This window comes from Myxocyprinus asiaticus, chromosome 11 (assembly GCF_019703515.2).
Source record: "Myxocyprinus asiaticus isolate MX2 ecotype Aquarium Trade chromosome 11, UBuf_Myxa_2, whole genome shotgun sequence".
Classification (NCBI taxonomy): domain Eukaryota; kingdom Metazoa; phylum Chordata; class Actinopteri; order Cypriniformes; family Catostomidae; genus Myxocyprinus; species Myxocyprinus asiaticus.
Genome location: NC_059354.1, coordinates 10838590 through 10858194, shown reverse-complemented (window position 1 = coordinate 10858194; position 19605 = coordinate 10838590). Strand labels below are relative to the sequence as shown.

General features: G+C 39.5%; 1 protein-coding gene across 3 annotated transcripts in view; it reads left to right on the top strand.

Moving 5' to 3' along the window:
• The window catches only part of LOC127447813 (E3 ubiquitin-protein ligase MYCBP2-like), a 203718-nt gene that overhangs the window by 129539 nt on the left and 54574 nt on the right, over positions 1 to 19605 (top strand). For all 3 annotated transcript variants that reach the window (XM_051709885.1, XM_051709883.1, XM_051709884.1), the window contains exons 42-47: positions 53 to 171; positions 5421 to 5508; positions 5614 to 5663; positions 5746 to 5918; positions 9595 to 9739; positions 10160 to 10366. In XM_051709885.1, coding sequence (XP_051565845.1) covers positions 53 to 171; positions 5421 to 5508; positions 5614 to 5663; positions 5746 to 5918; positions 9595 to 9739; positions 10160 to 10366 — 782 coding nt within the window. The remainder of the gene's footprint in view (positions 1 to 52; positions 172 to 5420; positions 5509 to 5613; positions 5664 to 5745; positions 5919 to 9594; positions 9740 to 10159; positions 10367 to 19605) is intronic.

Below are 19605 nucleotides of genomic sequence, written 5' to 3'. Positions count from 1 at the left end.
TTACGCTGCACTGGCTCATTCACTGATAAGCACTTTTTTTTTCTAATCTAAGGTAATGAAGCGCTCTTCTCCTTGGAAACTGCATCGGATTATGTGAAAGATGAGAAGGCCTGTTTCTATGGATTCAAATGTGTAGCTGTTGGTTATGAGTTTAACCCTGGTCTTGATGAGGTACGACATTACATAAGTCCTGTAAGGGGAAATGTCTGTATTTGCAAATATAATGACTGTTTTCAAACATATTTCTCAATCACTCCCCTGTCTGCCACAGGTCGCCAAACAGATAGACTTACAAATGGCTTACTTATAGTTGTCTCGTCATATTAAGTTGGGATAGGAGAAATAATTTTAACGTTGAAAAAAATTACACTTTCATTTATGGGTATTTAAATAAATTCTCCCTAGCAAAACCATATGGATTGGGTCCTATATCCCAATAGATGATCCAAAGTATTAATGTTCTTGTGTCCTACATTTAGTTTTGTATTGTGGTTTCTGTTTGTTTTAATAAATAATTGGGATGTTATTTTTTTTTAGTTATTCTTTTTTTATTGGAGTGTTTCACCCCTACTAAGGACATAAAGGACCTGAATAAAAAAAAAATAAAAAAAATAATATATATATATATATATATATATGTATATATATATATATGTATATGTGTGTGTGTGTGTGTGTGTGTGTGTGTATTTAAGCAATATCACATGAGCAAGAGTGCGATATGGCCCTACATCAGCACTTCTGTAATTCAGGCCGAGAGCTGTAGGTAATCACAGCAGTGCTGATTTAGGGCCATATAGCATGATTGCGAGTGTGATATTGCTTATATACAACAGTTCTATGAACAAGTAAATTTAAAAAAAAATTGGCAAAACTGAGTACGGTCATAAAAAGGCATTTGTGCATGAAACTACTTGATTACGTGACGGATCAGAATCTGCCGTTGCTGGTTCAAACCAAATGATGCGTCCAAGCCTTTGCTAGTAATTCAAAAATGTCACTTCAGAAATAGTATCACGGCTTGCTGTTTCTAACAAGTTATTGGATAAACAAGGATGGATGGATGTGTGTGTGTGTGTGTGTGTGTGTGAGAGAGAGAGAGAGAGAAAGAGAGAAACGGAGAGACGGAGCGTGTGCGATCACCTGTTGCCACTCCCAAGCAGAGATGCTGTCAGCTTTCTGAAGATCAGCTTTCTCAGTGGTAAAATAGCTGTCCAAGCGGGGGTATTCCTCTCTATTTCGCGGTAGCCGGTGCACAAGAATCATTCACTATAGAAACCGCAGTGTCCTCCGCCATTTTAAACAGTGTATCCAATATGGAAACTCCGGTAAGAGGTAAGCGCCTTGAGTTCTGTAATCAATCAGTCTGTTGTGTCTCTCAGCTGTGATGAGCCGTAATGCTGAAGTTGTTCGTTTAAAGCCGTTTAAAGCTATTTCCTAGCTTTAGAAGTGTAGTAGCGATCACGGAGCGCTGTTGTATGTAAACAGTGGCTCACTTCACATCACCAACTGGCTCATATTACACACAAAAATGATCTTTTGCCACCACCTGCTGGCTAACATATGTAATGTAAAAAAAAAGACAAACAGTAGCTCTTAACACATGCACTGCTCTTACACTTTAGTTTAGAACGGCACAAACACAAGCGGAGTGATACACACAGTGAAGCGTCCGAGTGATGATGGTGTCAGACCATCTGTGCTCATGGAACGTCTCTTGTCCAATCAGATTCGAGGACCGGAACTAACTGTTGTGTATATGTATGTATGTATATATATATATATGTGTGTGTGTGTGTGTGTGTGTGTGTGTGTGTGTGTATATACACTGTATTCATCACAATATGGCCAAAAATATTGGCACCCTTGGTAAATATGAGAAAAGAAGTTTGTGAAAAATATATCCTTATTGTTTATCCTTTTGGTCTTTCATTCAAAATATTCTCAAAAATCTATCCTCAAATAGATATCAAACAATTCCAAAAACAATGCAAGTTTTATCAAAAAACTATTTTTTTTGTCAAATATATGTGTGACACAATTATTGGCCCCCTTGTATGTAATACTTTGTGCAACCTCCATTTGCCAACAGCTCTGAGTTTTCTCCTATAATGCCTAATGAGGTTGGAGAACACATGGGAAGTGATCTGAGACCATTCCTCCATACAGAATCTCTCCAGATCCTTCAAATTCAGAGGTCCACGCTGGTGGCCTCTCCTCTTCAGTTCATGGTGTTCAGGTCAGGGAACTGGGATGGCCATGGCAGAACCTTGATTTTGTGGTCAGTGAACTATTTTTGTGTTGATTTTTATGTGGGTTTTGGATCATTATCCTGCTGGAAGATTTTAAGCTTTCTGGCAGAGGCAGTCAGGTTTTGATTTTTTATCAGTTGGTGTTTGATAGAGTCCATAATGCCATGTATCTGAACAAGATGTCCAGGACCTCTGGCATAAAAACAACCCCACAACATTAAAGATCCACCACCATATTTAACCGTGGGCATGAGGTACTTTTCCAAATGGCTACCTCTCTGTGTGCGCCAAACTCATCTCTAGTGTTTATTGCCAGAAAGCTCTGTTTTTGTTTTATCTGACCATAGAACCCGGTCCCATTTGAAGTTCCAGTAGTTTCTGGCAAACTGAATACACTTGAGTTTGTTGTTGGATGAGAGCAGAAGCTTTTTTCTTGAAACTCTCCCAAACAACTTGTGGTGATGTAGGTGATGTCTGATTGTAGGTTTGGAGACTTTCTTAACCCAAGACCCAACTAATTCCTGCAAATCTCCAGCTGTGATTCTTGGAGAATTTTTGGCCACTCAAACCATCCTTCTCACCATGCGTGGAGACAATATAGACACACATCCTCATTCAGGCCGATTCGTACCATCTCTAGTTGATTGGCACTTCTTAATTATTGCCAAGATGGTGGAAATGGGTATTTTGAACTGAAGTATATTCCCATTCATATTTTAAATTTTTTAGTACACCTGGGTGACTAGGAACATGAAATTGTTAAGCCATGACTTCCTGTTTCACAGGGGTATAAATATGAGGTAACACACAGGCCAAATTCCCTTAATCATCAATCACAGTGGGTTAGACTAAAGAATATAGTTCTGATGTGCGGGAAAAAGGTTGTTGAGCTTCACAAGATGGGAAGTGGCTATAAGAAAAAAGCCAAAGAATTGAAAATGCCCATTTTCATCATCAGGGCAATAATTAACAAGTTCCAATCAACTGGAGATCTTAAGAATCGGCCTGGAAAAGGGCATGTGTCTATATTGTCTCCACGCACAGTGAGGAGGATGGTTCAAGTGTCCAAAGAATCTCCAAGGATCACAGCTGGAGAATTGCAGAAATTAGTTGGGTCTTGGGGTAAGAAAGACTAAAAAAAAATAAAAAATATCAGACATCACCTACATCACCACAAGTTGTTTGGGAGGGTTTCAAGAAAAAAAGCCTCTGCTCTCATCCAACAACAAACTCAAGTGTCTTCAGTTTGCCAGACACTACTGGAACTTCAAATGTGACAGGGTTTTGTGGTTAGATGAAACAAAAAAGAGCTTTTTGGCAGCAAACACCAGAGATGGTTTTGGCGTACACAGAGATGAAGTAGTACCCAATGCCCACGGTTAAATGTGGTGCTGGATCTTGAATGTTGTGGGGCTGTTTTTCTGCCAGAGGTCCTGGACATCTTGTTCGGATACATGGCATCACAGACTCTATCAAATACCAACAGATAAAAAACCAAAACCTGACTGCCGCTGCCAGAAAGCTTACAATGGGCCCTGGTTGGATCTTCCAGCAGGACAATGATTCAAAACAAACATCAAAATCAACACAAAAATGGTTCACTGACCACAAAATCAAGGTTCTGCCATGGCCATCCCAGTCCCCTGACTTGAACCCCAAAGAAAACTTGTGGGGTGAATTGAAGAGGAAAGTCCACCAACATAGACCTCTGAATTTGAATTGTAGAGATTCTGTGTGGAGGAATGGTCTCAGATCCCTTGCCAGGTGTTCTCCAACCTCATTAGGCATCATAAGAGAAGACTCAGAGCTGTTATCTTGGCAAAGGGAGGTTGCAAAAAGTATTGAATAAAAGGGTGCCAATAATTATTGCCAATGCGTTTTGGAGAAAAATATGTATTTAATAATGAGATATTTCCCCTTTTTCAATTGTTTTACTTTAATTAAAGGATAGATTTTTGTGCATTTTTTTAATGAAAGTTCAAAAGGCTAATCAATGCAGATTTTATTCACAGCCTTCTTTGCACATATTTACCAAGTGTGCCAATATTTTTGGCCACTACTGTGTGTGTGTGTATATATATATATACACACACACACACACACCGGTGGCCAAAAGTTTGGAATACTGTACAGATTTTGCTGTTTCGGAAGGATATTGGAACTTTAAATCACCAAAGTGGCATTCATCTGATCACAAAGTCAGGACATTACTGATGTATTACTGTGATGTATTGAAATTGCCAAAAAACTGAAGATTTCATACAAAGGTGTACACTAGAGTCTTCAAAGGCAAAGGACAGCTGGCTCTAACAAGGACAGAAAGAGATGTGGAAGGCCAGATGTACAACTAAACAAGAGGATAAGTACATCAGAGTCTCTAGTTTGAGAAATAGATGCCTCACATGTCCTCAGCTAACAGCTTCATTGAATTCTACCTGCTCAACACCAGTTTCATGTACAACAGTAAAGAGAAGACTCAGGGGTGCCGGCCTTATGGGAAGAATTGCAAAGAAAAGCCACTTTTGAAACAGAAAATACGACACTGTACAACAGGTAATTGGAAAAGAGTGTTATGGATCTTAACCCCATTGAGCTTTTGTGGGATCAGCTAGACTGTAAGGTGCGTGAGAAGTGCCCGAGGAGACAGCCACATCTATGGCAAGTGCTACAGGAAGAGTGGGGTGAAATCAAATGTCACCCGAGTATGTGGACAAACTTACAGCTAGAATAACAAGGATCTGCAAAGCTGTCATTGCTGCATGTTTTTTATGAGAACTCTTTGAAGTAGTTTAAGAAGTTCTGAACATTTTTTTCAAATTGTAATAGTAATTTTTCACGTTATTAATGTCCTGACTATACATTGTGATCAGTTGAATGCCACTTTGGTGAATAAAAGTACCAATTTCTTTCCATAAGAGCAAAATCTATACATTATTCCAAACTTTTGGCCGTGTGTGTGTGTGTGTGTGTGTGTGTATGTGTGTATATATATATATATATATATATATATATATATATATATATATGTAGTTTATGACAATAATTAGAGATCCATATTGCATATTTATTTGAGGTTAATTAGAGATCCATATTGCATATTTATTTGAGGTTAATTAGAGATCCATATTGCATATTTATTTGAGGTTTGTTATGTGACTGTGATTTCAGGGTATTATTCAGCTTGAGAAGGAACTGGCCTATTTGGGAAGTGTGTGTGCAGCTGCACTCATGAAAAAGGATCTAGCTCTACATATCGGTGAGATTGCTTGCTGCTTTTTCATTTATGGAGATGTCCTTATTGCGCTGGTAAAATCATATTTTTTTTTTTTTATCTGACTATGAGTTATTTACTGTCTTACAGGAAATGAACTGGAGGAGGATTTGGAGATTTTAGAGGAGGCTTCACTTCAGGTACTCTATTAGGAATGGTTTAGTGTGTGCAAGTGCCACGCATCAACAGTGCAAGTTCTGATCATGTGTTTGTGTTGGGCAGGTGTGTAAATCCCACTCAGGGCTCCTGGGAAAGGGGCTAGCCCTCTCTCACTCGCCCACCATCCTAGAAGCACTGGAGGGCAACCTGCCACTGCACCTGCAGACCAATGAACACTCATTCCTGGAGGACTTTATCACCTGCGTGCAGAACTCCAGCGGTGGCCGGCTCGCCAGGTCTGTCTCGAAACTGTTTTTTAATTTTTTTTATATTCATAAAGACCTCGTTTACACATAGTAAAAAGATGTGTTATGGGTGATCTGATTACAGGTAGTCAGTGTTAAGTACAGGTGTAAACGGGGTGCAAAACGTTTTGTGATTGGACCACAAAAAACACATACAGAAACAACATTGCATTTAAGCAGTGAAGCACCACCCCTCACCTGTCAATCAACCGCTATACTAAAACAAGAGTTTAAACTGCCGGTTACGTGCGGCTTTAAATGGAAGTCTTTGAAAAATCAGATCGGAAAATTTGAAAAAGCAGATACATACACAAGCACAATAAAGCTCCTTTAATACAGGTACTCCACCAAAATAACTGAGAATTCTGCTTGTGTTGTGTTTGTGCTTCGATTAGTTTTTTTCACAGTTTATTATGCAGTAACACATTGACAGAGTGATTGATCATGTTTACATGCACTTAAAAAGCTGTTTATTCCAGGGTTTTTGCAGAAAAGTCATATAAAAAAAAGAATGCTGATTTCCTTACGCAGTTTTTGGGATTAAGAGAAAGCAGTTTAACACCTGAGTTTCACGCAAAGGAGGCAGCTTATTGTAGTCATGTAAACGCAAAAGCGCCGTTGTTACAGGTTTTTGAGGAACGTGCATGTGCGTGAACAGCGGAAAGAATTCAACATTACTTGGAGTAAGCTGGGAAAAGCAAATACACTATAAACTATACCCATTTATACACACCAATGTAAAATATCGACTGTCCCTCACGTTCCCGTATATGCGCTTATCCATTGGGGAAATCCCGGAGTTTTAACCCTCTGGATTCTGAGGCGTTTTTGGGATCCTGGAAATGTTTTGACATGCCCTGGCATTTGTGCTTATTTCAGTTACTTACACCATATTAATTGCAAAAGTTTCATTACACTGTATTCAGCACAAATTGTGCTATAATAATATGTGAACAACATGTATGTACACATTTTTATTTTTTGAGAAAATCAAGTTTAAACTTGATTCATAAAAAAAAAAAAAAATTAAGGACACTTGAGATAGCACCATAATACACATACTAAATGTTTTTTCATAAGACTTTCGAGCACTGGATTTAGTAGACCAGAGTCTTTGTTACAACATATTGTGAAAACCATCCTGTCCATTCATTAACATTAAACACTACATTGATTTAACTTTTGTATGACACCTTTTGTTTTAGAAAGGCTGTATGCAAGGGAGTGTTTTTTTGTTGTAGTTTTATTTACAACATATAATTTATATAGCTATACTAACAGTATAACTTTTTTTTCGTGAAAGTGTAAATATTAATGAAATAGTTATTTGGCATAATTTGTCAAGTATTGCAAATACATTTGAGACAGCAAGATGCATTTAGAGTAACAAATGAATATAATGCTTGTTCAAAATAAAAACTTCAGAAAAGGGTGCACCATTTCTTGTTCATTTCGATCACATTTGACATTCATTACCTCTCAACCATTCTGTAATCAAATAAATCCCCATTGTTATTGGAATAATATATAATATGGAATAAAAATAATGCTATTTAGTGTTACATAATCAGAAAATTTTTGTTTTGGATTTTAATTGGTTCATTTAAAAGTAGACATTTCATGGTTTCTATAGCCACAACATTAAAACCATCTGCCTAATATCATGTAGTCCCCCTCGTGCCACCAAAACAGCTCTGACCCGTTAAGGGATGGACTCCACAAGAACTCTGAAGGTGTTCTGTGGTATCTGGCACCAAGTCATTAGCAGCAGATCCTTTAAGTCCTGTAAGTTGCGAGGTGGGGCCTCCTTGGATTGGACTTGTTGGTCCAGCACATCCCATAGATGCTCAATCTATTGAGATCTGGAGAATTTGGAGGCCAAGTCAACACCTTGAACTCTTCGTCATGTTCCTCAAACTATTCCTGAACAATTTTTGCAGTGTAGCAGGGTGCATTATTCTGCTGAAAGAGGCCACTGCCATCAGGGAATACCGTTGCCATGAAGGGGTGTACGTGGTCTGCGACAATACTTGACAAAGTAACATCCACATGAATGCCAGGACCCAAGGTTTCCCAGCAGAACATTGCCCAGAGCATCACACGCCTGCCTTCTGCCTATGGTGCAACCTGTGCCAGGTAAACGACGCACATGCACCCGGCCGTCCACATGATCTAAAAGAAAACGTAATTCATCAGACCAGGCCACCTTCTTCCATTGCTCCATGGTCCAGTTCTGATGCTCATGTGCCCATTGTAGGTGCTTTTGGCGGTGGACAGGGGTCAGCATGGGCACTCTGACCGGTCTTCTTATACGCAGGCCCATTGCAGCTTACTGCGATGCACTCTGTGTCCTGACACCTTTCAGTCATGGCCAGCATTAAGTTTTTCAGCAATTTGTGCTACAGTAGCTCTTCTGTGGGATCGTTCCAGACGGGCTAGCTTTCGCTCCCCATGCGCATCAGTGAGCCTTGGGCGCCCATGACCCTGTTGCCAGTTTACCGGTTGTCCTTCCTTGGACCACTTTTGTTAGAAACTAACCACTGCATTCGGGGAATATCCACAAGACCTGCCGTTTTGGAGATGCTCTGACCCATTCATCTAGCCATCACAATTTGGCCCTTGTCAAAGTCGATCAGATCCTTAAGTTTGACCATTTGTCCTGCTCCCAACACATGAAATTCAAGAACTGACTGTTCATTTGCTGCCTAATATATCCCACCCCTTGACAGGTGCCATTGTAACAAGATAATAAATGTTATTCACTTAACCTGTCAGTGGTTTTAATGTTGTGGCTGATCAGTGTATTTGTCATGTCTGTGCAACAATTATATGCTGAGTTTCGGTACATCTTTGTGCTCCGTAAAAAAGTTTACGGAGATAGAGGCAGCAGAAAGAGCATCCTGTTTGTTTTCTGTATTTTACACAAGCACAATGTTTTGTTTTTATTGTGAGTGGACACAAATAAAAGTAGACCCTTTACAGTTTCGACTGATGCCTTACTCTTATCTGTATGACCATATATGACGAAGTTTTTGAAGTCGTTGTTGTTATAAGAAAAAAATCCAAGTGATCGCGCTGGTGCCTCCGTCGACTCCAGAGGGTGAAACCCCACTATTGCAGTGCAGTTCCCTGCAGGTCGCAAAAGAAATTAAAGGAAACCCACACAGCAACAACTCTGGAATATCTGGAAATTAAGTGAAGCAACGGAGAATAAAATAGCAAAGTCTACACAAGCGTTGCTGGGAAATTGCGTTACTCTGGAGAAAGCTGCTTACTGACTAAGACGTCAGTAAAGTAAAGAGAGTAAATGAAGGAGTAAAGTAGTAAAGTTAAAGCTGGTAACAGAGCTCATGTAAACGCATAGGCCGATTTTGAGCCTTAAGCAGCTTTCTCACAATAAACAGCTTTTTGGTGTCCATGTAAACGAGGTCATTGATGTATGCTGTTATGAAATTAGAGTCCCTCCCCTCGAAATCTGAACACAAGTGGTCACAGTACACATAATTAAGCGACCAGGTGTAAACAGTGAGGTGTCTTGCCTGACCGCATGTGATCGGATCACCTGAGACACATCTTAATACCAGGTGTAAACAGGGTCAAAGAATCTGATTTGGGAATTTGAGGGTCTCATGTTTTGCGTCATTTCTGAACCATTCTGGTCTCCCAGGTGGCTTCAGCCAGACTCCTATGCTGACCCGCAGAAGACTTCTCTCATCCTGAACAAAGATGACATTCGATGTGGCTGGCCCACTACTGTTGTGGTGCAGACCAAAGACCAATATGGAGATGTTGTGCATGTGCCAAACATGAAGGTTAGCAGCATCATTTCACCATGTGTTGTACTATTTTACCAAGGAAATCATGTGGCTAAAATATTATTTTCAGAAAACTAGGACATGTTTTTAAGACACTATGTGAAGCTATAAACAGTTCAACTTTTAAAAACGCAGCCTCTGCATTATATTTTTTGCTGTAGTTAAGAGTTAGTCAGATCGCTATGAATTTTGAAGTCCAGGTTCTAAACCTTTCAATGAGTAAAAGATGTGTTTTTAATTAATAAGCTAATTTGCTGGATGCTTCAGTTTGAAAGGGTGTAAACACAAAAAGTGAAATAATCTGTTAACAGTGTCAGCCACAAGCACAACAAGTGTCGTTATCGGTCCAGAAATTCCATATTAATGCATCTCTAGTTATCAACCAGTACCTCTAACCGTCTGTGCTCTGTGTTGTAGGTTGAAGTAAAGGCTGTTCCTGTCTCTCAGAAGAAGTCCATCCAGCAGGAGAACATGAAGAAACTGCAGCGTTTGCCTGGCAGCTCCTCTAACTCACTCTCAGGCTCTGACCTGACTTTTGGTGGTCATCCAGCACCCAAATTGGAGGCAACTTATGAGCCCATGATCATCAAAGAGGCCCGTTACATCGCCATCACCATGATGAAGGTCCACCTTCACTCTTGACTTGATAAATACAGTGCATTCAGAAAATATTCAGACCCCTTCATTTTTTTCACATTTTGTTATGTTGCAGCCTTATGCTAAAATGCTTTAAATTATTTTATTTATGTTCACATCAATCTACACTCCATACCTCATAATGACAAAGCAAAAACCACACTTTTGAAAACTTTGCAAATTTATTAAAAAGAAAAAACTGAAAAATCACATTGACATCAGTATTCAGACCCTTAATTCAGTACTTAGTTGAAGCACCTTTGGCAGCGATTACAGCCTCAAGTCTGTTTGGGTATGATGCGACAAGCTTTGCACACCTGGATTTGGGGATTTTGTGCCATTCCTCTCTGCAGATCCTCTCAAGCTCTGTCAGGTTGGATGGGGACCGTCGGTGGACAGCCATTTGCAGGTCTCTCCAGAGATGTTCGATTGGGTTCAAGTCCAGGCTCTGGCTAGGCAACTCAAGGACATTCACAGAGTTGTCCTTAAGCCACCCTTGCGTTGTCTTGGCTGTGTGCTTAGGGTCATTGTTCTGTTGGAAGGTGAACCTTCGGCCCAGTCTTAGGTCTCGAGTGCTCTGGACCAGGTTTTCATTGAGGATATCACTGTATATCTCCGGTTCCTGTTCCGGTTGCTGCCGGAACGCTGCACGAGTCTGTGTTTGTTTGTAGCTTGCAAGCCTGATAAGCATTGCTTATTCTGCTACGTTCATTATTTTATCCTTTGCCATTTTACCGCGTGCTTAATTTTTTCCCCCACTTTTCTACCGTTTCAACTGCGTATTTATTACCGCGCGCAGCCGTTTTCTTTTTTCTTTCTTTTTTCCAGCTTGTCTACACCTCGCATTTCGACTGCGTGCATTCGTTTTCTCCACTGTGTTTTACACAGATTATTGCATCAATCTTAAGGAACCACCACAATAACAGCAAACAATTGCGTGAGGGATTCACATCGATCTCAAACCCTTGCCGCTCAAGAACAACCATAACAACAACAACAATTGCGGTAAGTCATGGCATCTACACATATTATCACTTCGTGCATTGCATGCCATGTGTTTACTATAGCTTCTTCCATAAGCAGTGTGGGATTCACATGTGATAAATGTAAGGAATTAGTCAGGCTGATGGAGAAGGTTAATGAGTTAGGGGCACGCATCTGAACGCTAGTGGAGGTCAGTGAGAAAGAGAAGCCATTAGATACTGTTTCGGATGTGGGTAGAACAGCGAGCAACACACACACTTTGGTTCCGGCTGTAGAGCCCCTGCAACAGGACGTTTGGGTGACGTGTTGGCAGCATACTCACTCAGCAAAGTGACAACACTCTCCCGTTCCTGTTAGGGATCCAGTCAATTCTCCCCACTGAGTGATGCACCCACTGAGGATCATGGTGAAAGTGCCCTTGTTATAGGAGATTCTATTGTAAGGAACGTGGAAATAGAGACTCCATCCACTATTGTTAAATGCGTTTTGGGGGCTTGAGCGTCTGACATCAGATCAAATTGACAAGTGCTGGCTAATGCTAAACATAGATTTTCTAAAATTTGTATTCTTGTCAGCACTAACGATGTCTGGCTTCCCCAGTCAGAGATCACTAGAGATAATGTTAAAGAGGTGTGTGAATTTGCAAAAACGATGTCAGACACCGTAATATGCTCTGGCCCCTCCCTGTTCATCGTGGTGACAAGGTTTATAGTAGATTATTGTCACTGAATGGCTGGATGTCTGAGTGGTGTCTAGAGAATATCATAGGATTTATAGACAATTGGAAGAGTTTTTGGGGTAGACCTGACCTGCTAAAGAGAGACGGACTCCATCCCTCCAGGGAAGGTGCTGCTCTCCTCTCTAGTAATTTGGCTCATAGTCTCAATAACTGGCTAATCCGAACGTATGCTAGCTGCCTTGAGATGTCACACAGATAATATAAACTACAACAGATAAATACTGTATCACCTAGATATCACATAGAGACTGTCTGTTCCCCGAACTACCAAATAAATCATTTAGAAAAATTTGTATTAAGGTAAAACTTATAACAAATAAAATAAAGATAAACATCATATAAAGATAGGGCTACTAAACATTAGATCTCTTTCAACCAAAGCAATAAATGTAAATTAAATTATTACAGATCATAGTTTGGATGTGCTCTGCTTGACTGAAACCTGGTTAAACCGGATGAATATATTAGTTTAAATGAACCTACTCCCCCAGTTTATTGTTATAAACATGAGCCTCATCTGAAGGGTCGAGGAGAAGTTGCTACAATTTACAGTGAAGTTTTTGTTGTTACTCAGAGGACAGGATATAAGTTTAAGTCTTTTGAACTAATACTGCTTAATGTGACACCGTCAGATATAAATAAAAAATCTCTGTCGTCTTTTGTCCTTGCTACAGTATATACATCACCTTTATCTATCAGATCTAGTACTTACTGTGGATAGAGCTTTAATTGTTGGTGACTTCAACATTCACATAATTAATGAGAAAGACACATTGGGATTAGCATTTATCGATATTCTCAACTCAGACAGACAAAATGTGACAGGACCAACTCATCGGCATAATTATACGCTAGATTTAATTCTGTCATATGGAGTTGATGTTGATACTATAGAAGTTCTGCCGCAGAGCGATGACATCTCAGATCATTACCTCGTCTCTTGTTTGCTGCGATCAGCTAACATCACTCAATCTACACCATGCTATCATTCAGGTAGAACTGTTCTTTCGACCACTAAAGATAGCTTGACTAATAATCTTCCAGATTTGTCTCATATAGTCAGTAAACCCAAAAAGTCTAGAAGACCTTGAAGTAATATACATAAAATATAAATACAGTCATCTCTAGCACTCTTGATAGTGTCACCCCCCTTCGATTAAAAAAAATTAAAGAAAAAAGCCTTGCACCATGGTACAATGATCGCATTTATGCTCTCGAGAGAGCAGCTCGTAAAATGGCGCGTAAGTGGAAGAATCCAAAATTAGAGGTATTTCGCAGTGCATGGAAGGATTGTGTCTGTAGCTACAGACAGGCACTAAAAGCTGCCAGGTCAGCATATTTTAGCAAACTCAGAAAATAACCACAACAATCCTAGGTGTTTATTTAGTAATGTGGCTAAATTGGTTAGGAATAAAGCCTCAATTGAACCAGATATTCCATCGCAGCACAATAGTAATGACTTCTTTAATTTCTTTACTGATAAAATTGAAATCATAAGAAATAAAATTTGAATTATGCAATCGTCTGTCACAGTACCTCAGAAAACAGTGTCTCATAATTTTCCTCACGAGCAACTTCAGTCCTTCGCTGTCATGAAGAGCTAACAAAACTTATTGAAACATCAAAAGCCACAACATGTATGTTAAATCCAATACCAACTACAAGAGGTACTCCCTGTAATCTCAGAACCTCTTAATATTTTTAACTCCTCACTAACCTTAGGTCATGTCCCAAGAAACTTTAAAATAGCAGTTATCAAACCACTTATTAAGAAGCCACAGCTTGATCCGATTTCAAATCTCCCATTTATGTTGAAAATACTAGAAAAGGTAGTGTCTTCCCAACTATGTTCATTTCTACAGAGAAATAGTATATATGAACTATTTCAGTCAGGATTTAGGCTCCATCACAGTACAGAGACTGCACTTATCAGAATTACAAATGACTTACTCTTATCATCTGATTGCGGCTGCATTTCTCTTTTAGTTATTTTAGATCTTAGTGCTGCCTTCAACACCATAGATTATGACATTCTCTTGAAAAAGCTTGAGAATTATGCTGGTATATGTGGAGTTGCATTAGCATGGTTTAGGTGTTATTCAGCAGACCACTACCACTTTGTCTGTGTAAACGTGGAATTGTCAAATCAAACAAAAGTTTAGTATGGCGTGCCACAGGAATCAGTTTTAGGGCCTCTGCTTTTCTCCATATACAGTGGTGTGAAAAAGTGTTTGCCCCTTTCCTGATTTCTTATTTTTTTGTTTGGATTTTGTTTTCCCTTAATAATAACAACCTTCATTTAAAAACTGCATTTTGTGTTTACTTGTGTTTTGACTAATATTTAAACTTGTTTGATGATCTGAAACATTTAAGTGTGACAAACATGCAAAAAAATAAGAAATCAGGAAGGGGGCAAACACTTTTTCACACCACTGTATATGCTTACCCTGGGAGATATTATCAGGAATCATGGAATAAGTTTCCACTGTTATGCCGACAATACCCAACTTTATATTCTTTAAAACCCAACTAAATTTCACAATTCTCCAAATTAACAGAGTATATCAATGAAATGAATGATTGGATGGCCAGAAATGTCCTTCTGCTCAATTCTGACAAAACAAAGGTTCTAATTATTGGACCAAAAACCTCTAAAAATAAGCCACTAAAATATAATTTGACTTTAGATGGATGTACTGTTACATTGTCTTTTACAGCAAAGAACTTAAGTGATATATTCATACCAATCTGTCCTTTGAGAATAAAATTTCCAATGTTTGTAGAACAGGATTCTTCCACCTCAGAAATTTTACTAGTGCTGAGTTTACACTACACGATTTTAGGCCTGATTTTCACTCGTTGACAGTTTTGTGGAGATCGCCGACAAAAGCCCGAAATCATAGGCAAATCAGAACTCGCTCCCATCAGCGACGAATGCAATGTATGAATTATCAAAGATGCATTCTGAGAGAAGTGCCGATGCGTCACCGATGTCAGCGAGATATCTAGCATATTAAATATCTGGACCTGTCTACGATTCCAAATCGCGCAATGTGATTTGATATGTGTTTTTGACTGAATCCAGCTGCAGTGTTGACCTACAGCCAATGAGAGAGCAAGAAATGGGGCATGGGAAGTTTCAGTGGGAGGAGTCCTGTTGTACCTGCAACATTCATGTAATTTTTTTCAATAATTTAAATAGAAGGAAAAAAAAAACCTGCAGGTAGTTACCTGTGTTCATTGCAACATTTCTTATTTACCTCCAGACCTCTCTGCAGAACAGACAATCCTTGCTGCCCGCGTCTCCCCAACCATTCCCTCCATAATCTTTTCTTTTTCTTCTTTGACTTTTCGCTGTAAATCAGCCCACAAAGTGTATAGCAAGCTTCTTGTGGTCCCCCATTTTCAAAACCCAGCACGGACAAGCACAAGAACGCCTACTCACACGTGATCTTGTGTAATTCTCGTATCACTTCTCGCGTGTACTCTGTTGTGAAACGTAATTTGGAGTCCAGGCAGAGTCGGCGGGGATTCGTCAATAGTGAAATGTTTTGTAATGTGTTCACCTCTGTCGCCGATTCCTTGTGTAATTTGAAAACCCTACGACTTCCATGACAAGACAGACAGTTGTGTAATATGAACGGTACCACAATCCGACGTCTTTGAAAGTCATGTAGTGTGTAGGAGGCACAAGTTACGACACATGCTCTCTGTTGCTGATGCCAAAAAACGAATTAATGCGTTCATGACCTCAAGACTAGATTATTGTAATGCATTACTGGGAGGATCTCCTGCAAGTTCAATAAATAAACTTCTATTGGTTCAAAATGCAGCTGCCAGAGTGCTGACTAGGACCAAGAAATATGATCATATGAGCCCCATTTTATTGTCATTAAATTGGCTACCTGTTAACTACGTACAAAGCTTTGAATGGTCTAGAGCTGCAGTACTTAAGTGACCTTCTACCATGCTATATTCCATCACTTTCATTACGATCACAAAATTCTGACCTGTTAATAGTTCCTAGAATATCAAAATCCACAAAAGGAGGTAGATCCTTTTCCTATTTGGCTCCTAAACTATGGAATAGTCTCTCTAACAAAGTTTGGGATGCAGACACACTCACTCAGTTTAAGTCTAGACTAAAGACTCATCTATTCAGCCAGGCATACACCTAATTTATCCTTCAACTCACAATTAGGCTGCTTTAGTTAGGTCTGCCGGAACCAGAAACGTTTATCATAATCTATAAATCTGCAATAAATTGAATGGCATCTACGCTAATATTATTCTATTTGTTTCCCTGTCTCAACCTCGGGATTCATATCCAGATCCAGCTCTGGTCCTGCTTGGTGCCGGACTCCACTGCTACATGTCACTGAGCGATGATGACTAAGTGCAGCCGGTGCCAGCCCGACATCACTTCTGTCTATTACGATGGACTTCAGAGGATGAACTGATGCCAATTCCAACCATAAGACATGGAATACTTCATATGCCACTGCCTGAACCTTGGACTTAGGATAGACCTCACCAAAATGACCTCTGGGTTGAACTGCGATGCACGTCACTGATCTCTGCCTGCATCACCTTGGTCTAATGATGGACTACACTCTTGAAATGGAATACATAGACTATCAATTAAATGCCAACAAAAGCCTTCATCAGCCAACTAACAAAGGACAGTGCATCTATGTGAACTTCTGCAATTAGTCCAGGATGGACTTCAAAGACATTAGTCATTAATCTTACAGTTCATACAAACTCTTTGTTTAAACACTGGCCCTTAACACTTACTTTATTTACGAATTTTAAACCATGACTTGAACTGCACACAAATAGCTAATATTGACATTATATTCATGCTGTTTAGCCAGAGGGAAACTGGCTTCCACAGTGAGCCTGGTTTCTCCCAAGGTAATTTTTCTCCATTAACCAACATCTTTGGAGTTTTGTGTTCCTTGCCACAGTTGCCTTCAGCTTGCTCACTGGGTTTCTAAATACAGTTATTATTTATTTGTATACACAATTTACAATCATATTTAATCAGACTACATAATGATGACTCTTAAGACTTTATAGATATTACAGCTTCATTTTCTGTTAATGCATGATTTTTTGTAAAGCTGCTTTGAAATGATGTGTTTTGTGAAAAGCACTATACAATTAAAATTGACTTGAAAAAATTATTTTGCTGTGTTCAGCTTTTCTTCAACCCTAACCAATGCCCCAGTCCCTGCCGCTGAAAAACACCCCCACAGCATGATGCCACCACCACCATGCTTCACCGTTGGGATGATTTTGTGCAGGTGATGAGCGGTGCCTGGTTTCCTCCAGACATGACGCTTGGAATTGAGGCCAAACAGTTCAATCTTCGTTTCCTCAGACCAGAAAATCTTGTTTCTCACAGTCTGAGAGTCCTTTAGGTGCTTTTTTGCAAATTCCAAGCAGGCTTCCATGTGTCTTGCACTGAGGAAAGGCTTCTGTCTGGCCACTCTGTCATAAAGCCCAGATCGGTGGAGTGTTGCAGTGATGGTTGTCCTTCTGCAAGTTTCTCCCATCTCCATACATGATCCCTGGAGCTTAACAAGAGTGACCATCGGGTTCATGGTCACCTCTCTTACCAAGGCCCTTCTCCCCCGCTTGCTCAGTTTATCCAGGCGGCCAGCTCTAGGAAGAGTCCTGGTTATTCCAAACTTCTTTCACTTAATAATTATGGAGGCCACTGTGCTCTTGGGAAACTTCAATGCAGCCAAAAAAACTGTGTAGACTTCCCCAGATCTGTGACTCGGCACAGTCCTTTCTCTGAGCTCTGTAGGCAGTTCCTTTGACCTCATGGCTTGGTTTTTGCTCTGATATGCATTTTCAGCTGTGAGACCTTATATAGACAGGTGTGTGCCTTTCCAAATTATGAGCAATCAATTGAATTTGCCACAGGTGTACTCCAGTCAAAGTGTAGAAACATCTCAAGGATGATCGAGAGAAATGGGATGCACCTGAGCTAAATTTCAAGTGTCATAGCAAGGAGTCTGAAAACTTGTCAATATGATATTTCAGTTTTTTTATATATATATATATATATATATATATATATATATATATATATATATATATATATATATATATATATATATATAATGTACATTTGCAAAGTTATCAAGAATCTGGTTTTTACTTTGTCATTATGGGGTATGGAGTGCAAATTGACGTGAAAAAAATAAATGATTTAAAGTATTTTAGCATAAGGCTGCAACATAACAAAATGTGAAAAAATGAAGGGGTCTGAATACTTTGTTTTTTTCCGATTAATACTTTTTATTTATCCATGTAATTGACACAGAAAAGCAAAACATTTATTCGCAGAATCAACATTTAACCCCCATTATTCCCTTTCCCCTTCCCAATCTCCAACCCCACCCTGACCCTCAACAAATATCCCTGTGGTCACACTTGAATATACAAAAAATAAAATAAAAAATAATATATATATATATATTAAATCACACACATTTAAATCTACACTTCTCTCACCACTGCTCCTCCCAGAGAGCCCTCCAAAAAGGCCAAATATCTGCCCCATTTTTTATTAAATAAATCTAAGTTTCCTAGCCTTCTACATGACATTTCTTCAAATGCCGCTACCCTCCCCATCTTTGTGCACCACTCTTGAAATGAGTGCGCTCCAGCCGACTTCACCCCCTAAGAATAATCTATCTGCCAATCATAACACTGGCTAGGACCCAATTTTTTATGCATTTATCCTCTATATTAATGACCGCCCCATCGCCTGGGGCAAAATGAAATTTGAGTGCCCAATACGTTACACATAAAACTCTGAACACTCAACCAAAATTCTTGGATCTTAACACACCACCAAAAAACATGGGATGTGTCCCCATCTTCTGATTGGCATTGCCAGCAGATTGGTGTGTCTTTAAATCCAAGCCTATACAATCTAGAGGGGGTCCAATAGAATCAATGTAATATCTTAAATTGCATAAGGCGCACCCTTGCATCTCTAGATGTAGACTTGACATTTTTTTAGAATCCTAGCCCACACTCCCTCCTCCAATACCAAGTTTAAATCTTTCTCCCATAATTTCTTAAGAGAAGTTGAAGCTCCATCCCCCAGACTCTGAATTAGCAAGGAGTAATACACTGATGCCTCATGACCTTTTCCAAAAGCAGTAATCCTGTTCAATACAAAACCAGGGAGGGGCTCTCTCAGGTGGAAGTGACCAATGAACCAAATATTTGAGACCGAATGCATAATAATAAAACAAAATCTTGGGTAGGCCTAGCCCAGCTTTGTCAATCGGCCTATGTAGTTTGTTGAAATGTAGTCTGGGACGCTTACCATTCCAAATAAAGGACTTCGTTATGCTATCAAATTGCTTGAAATAAGAGAGGGGGACATCTATAGTGAATGACTGTTGTAGGTAGTTGAATTTTTGAATTTTGGCCCACCTGCACATCCACATCACTCGAAAACCTTTTTATTGAA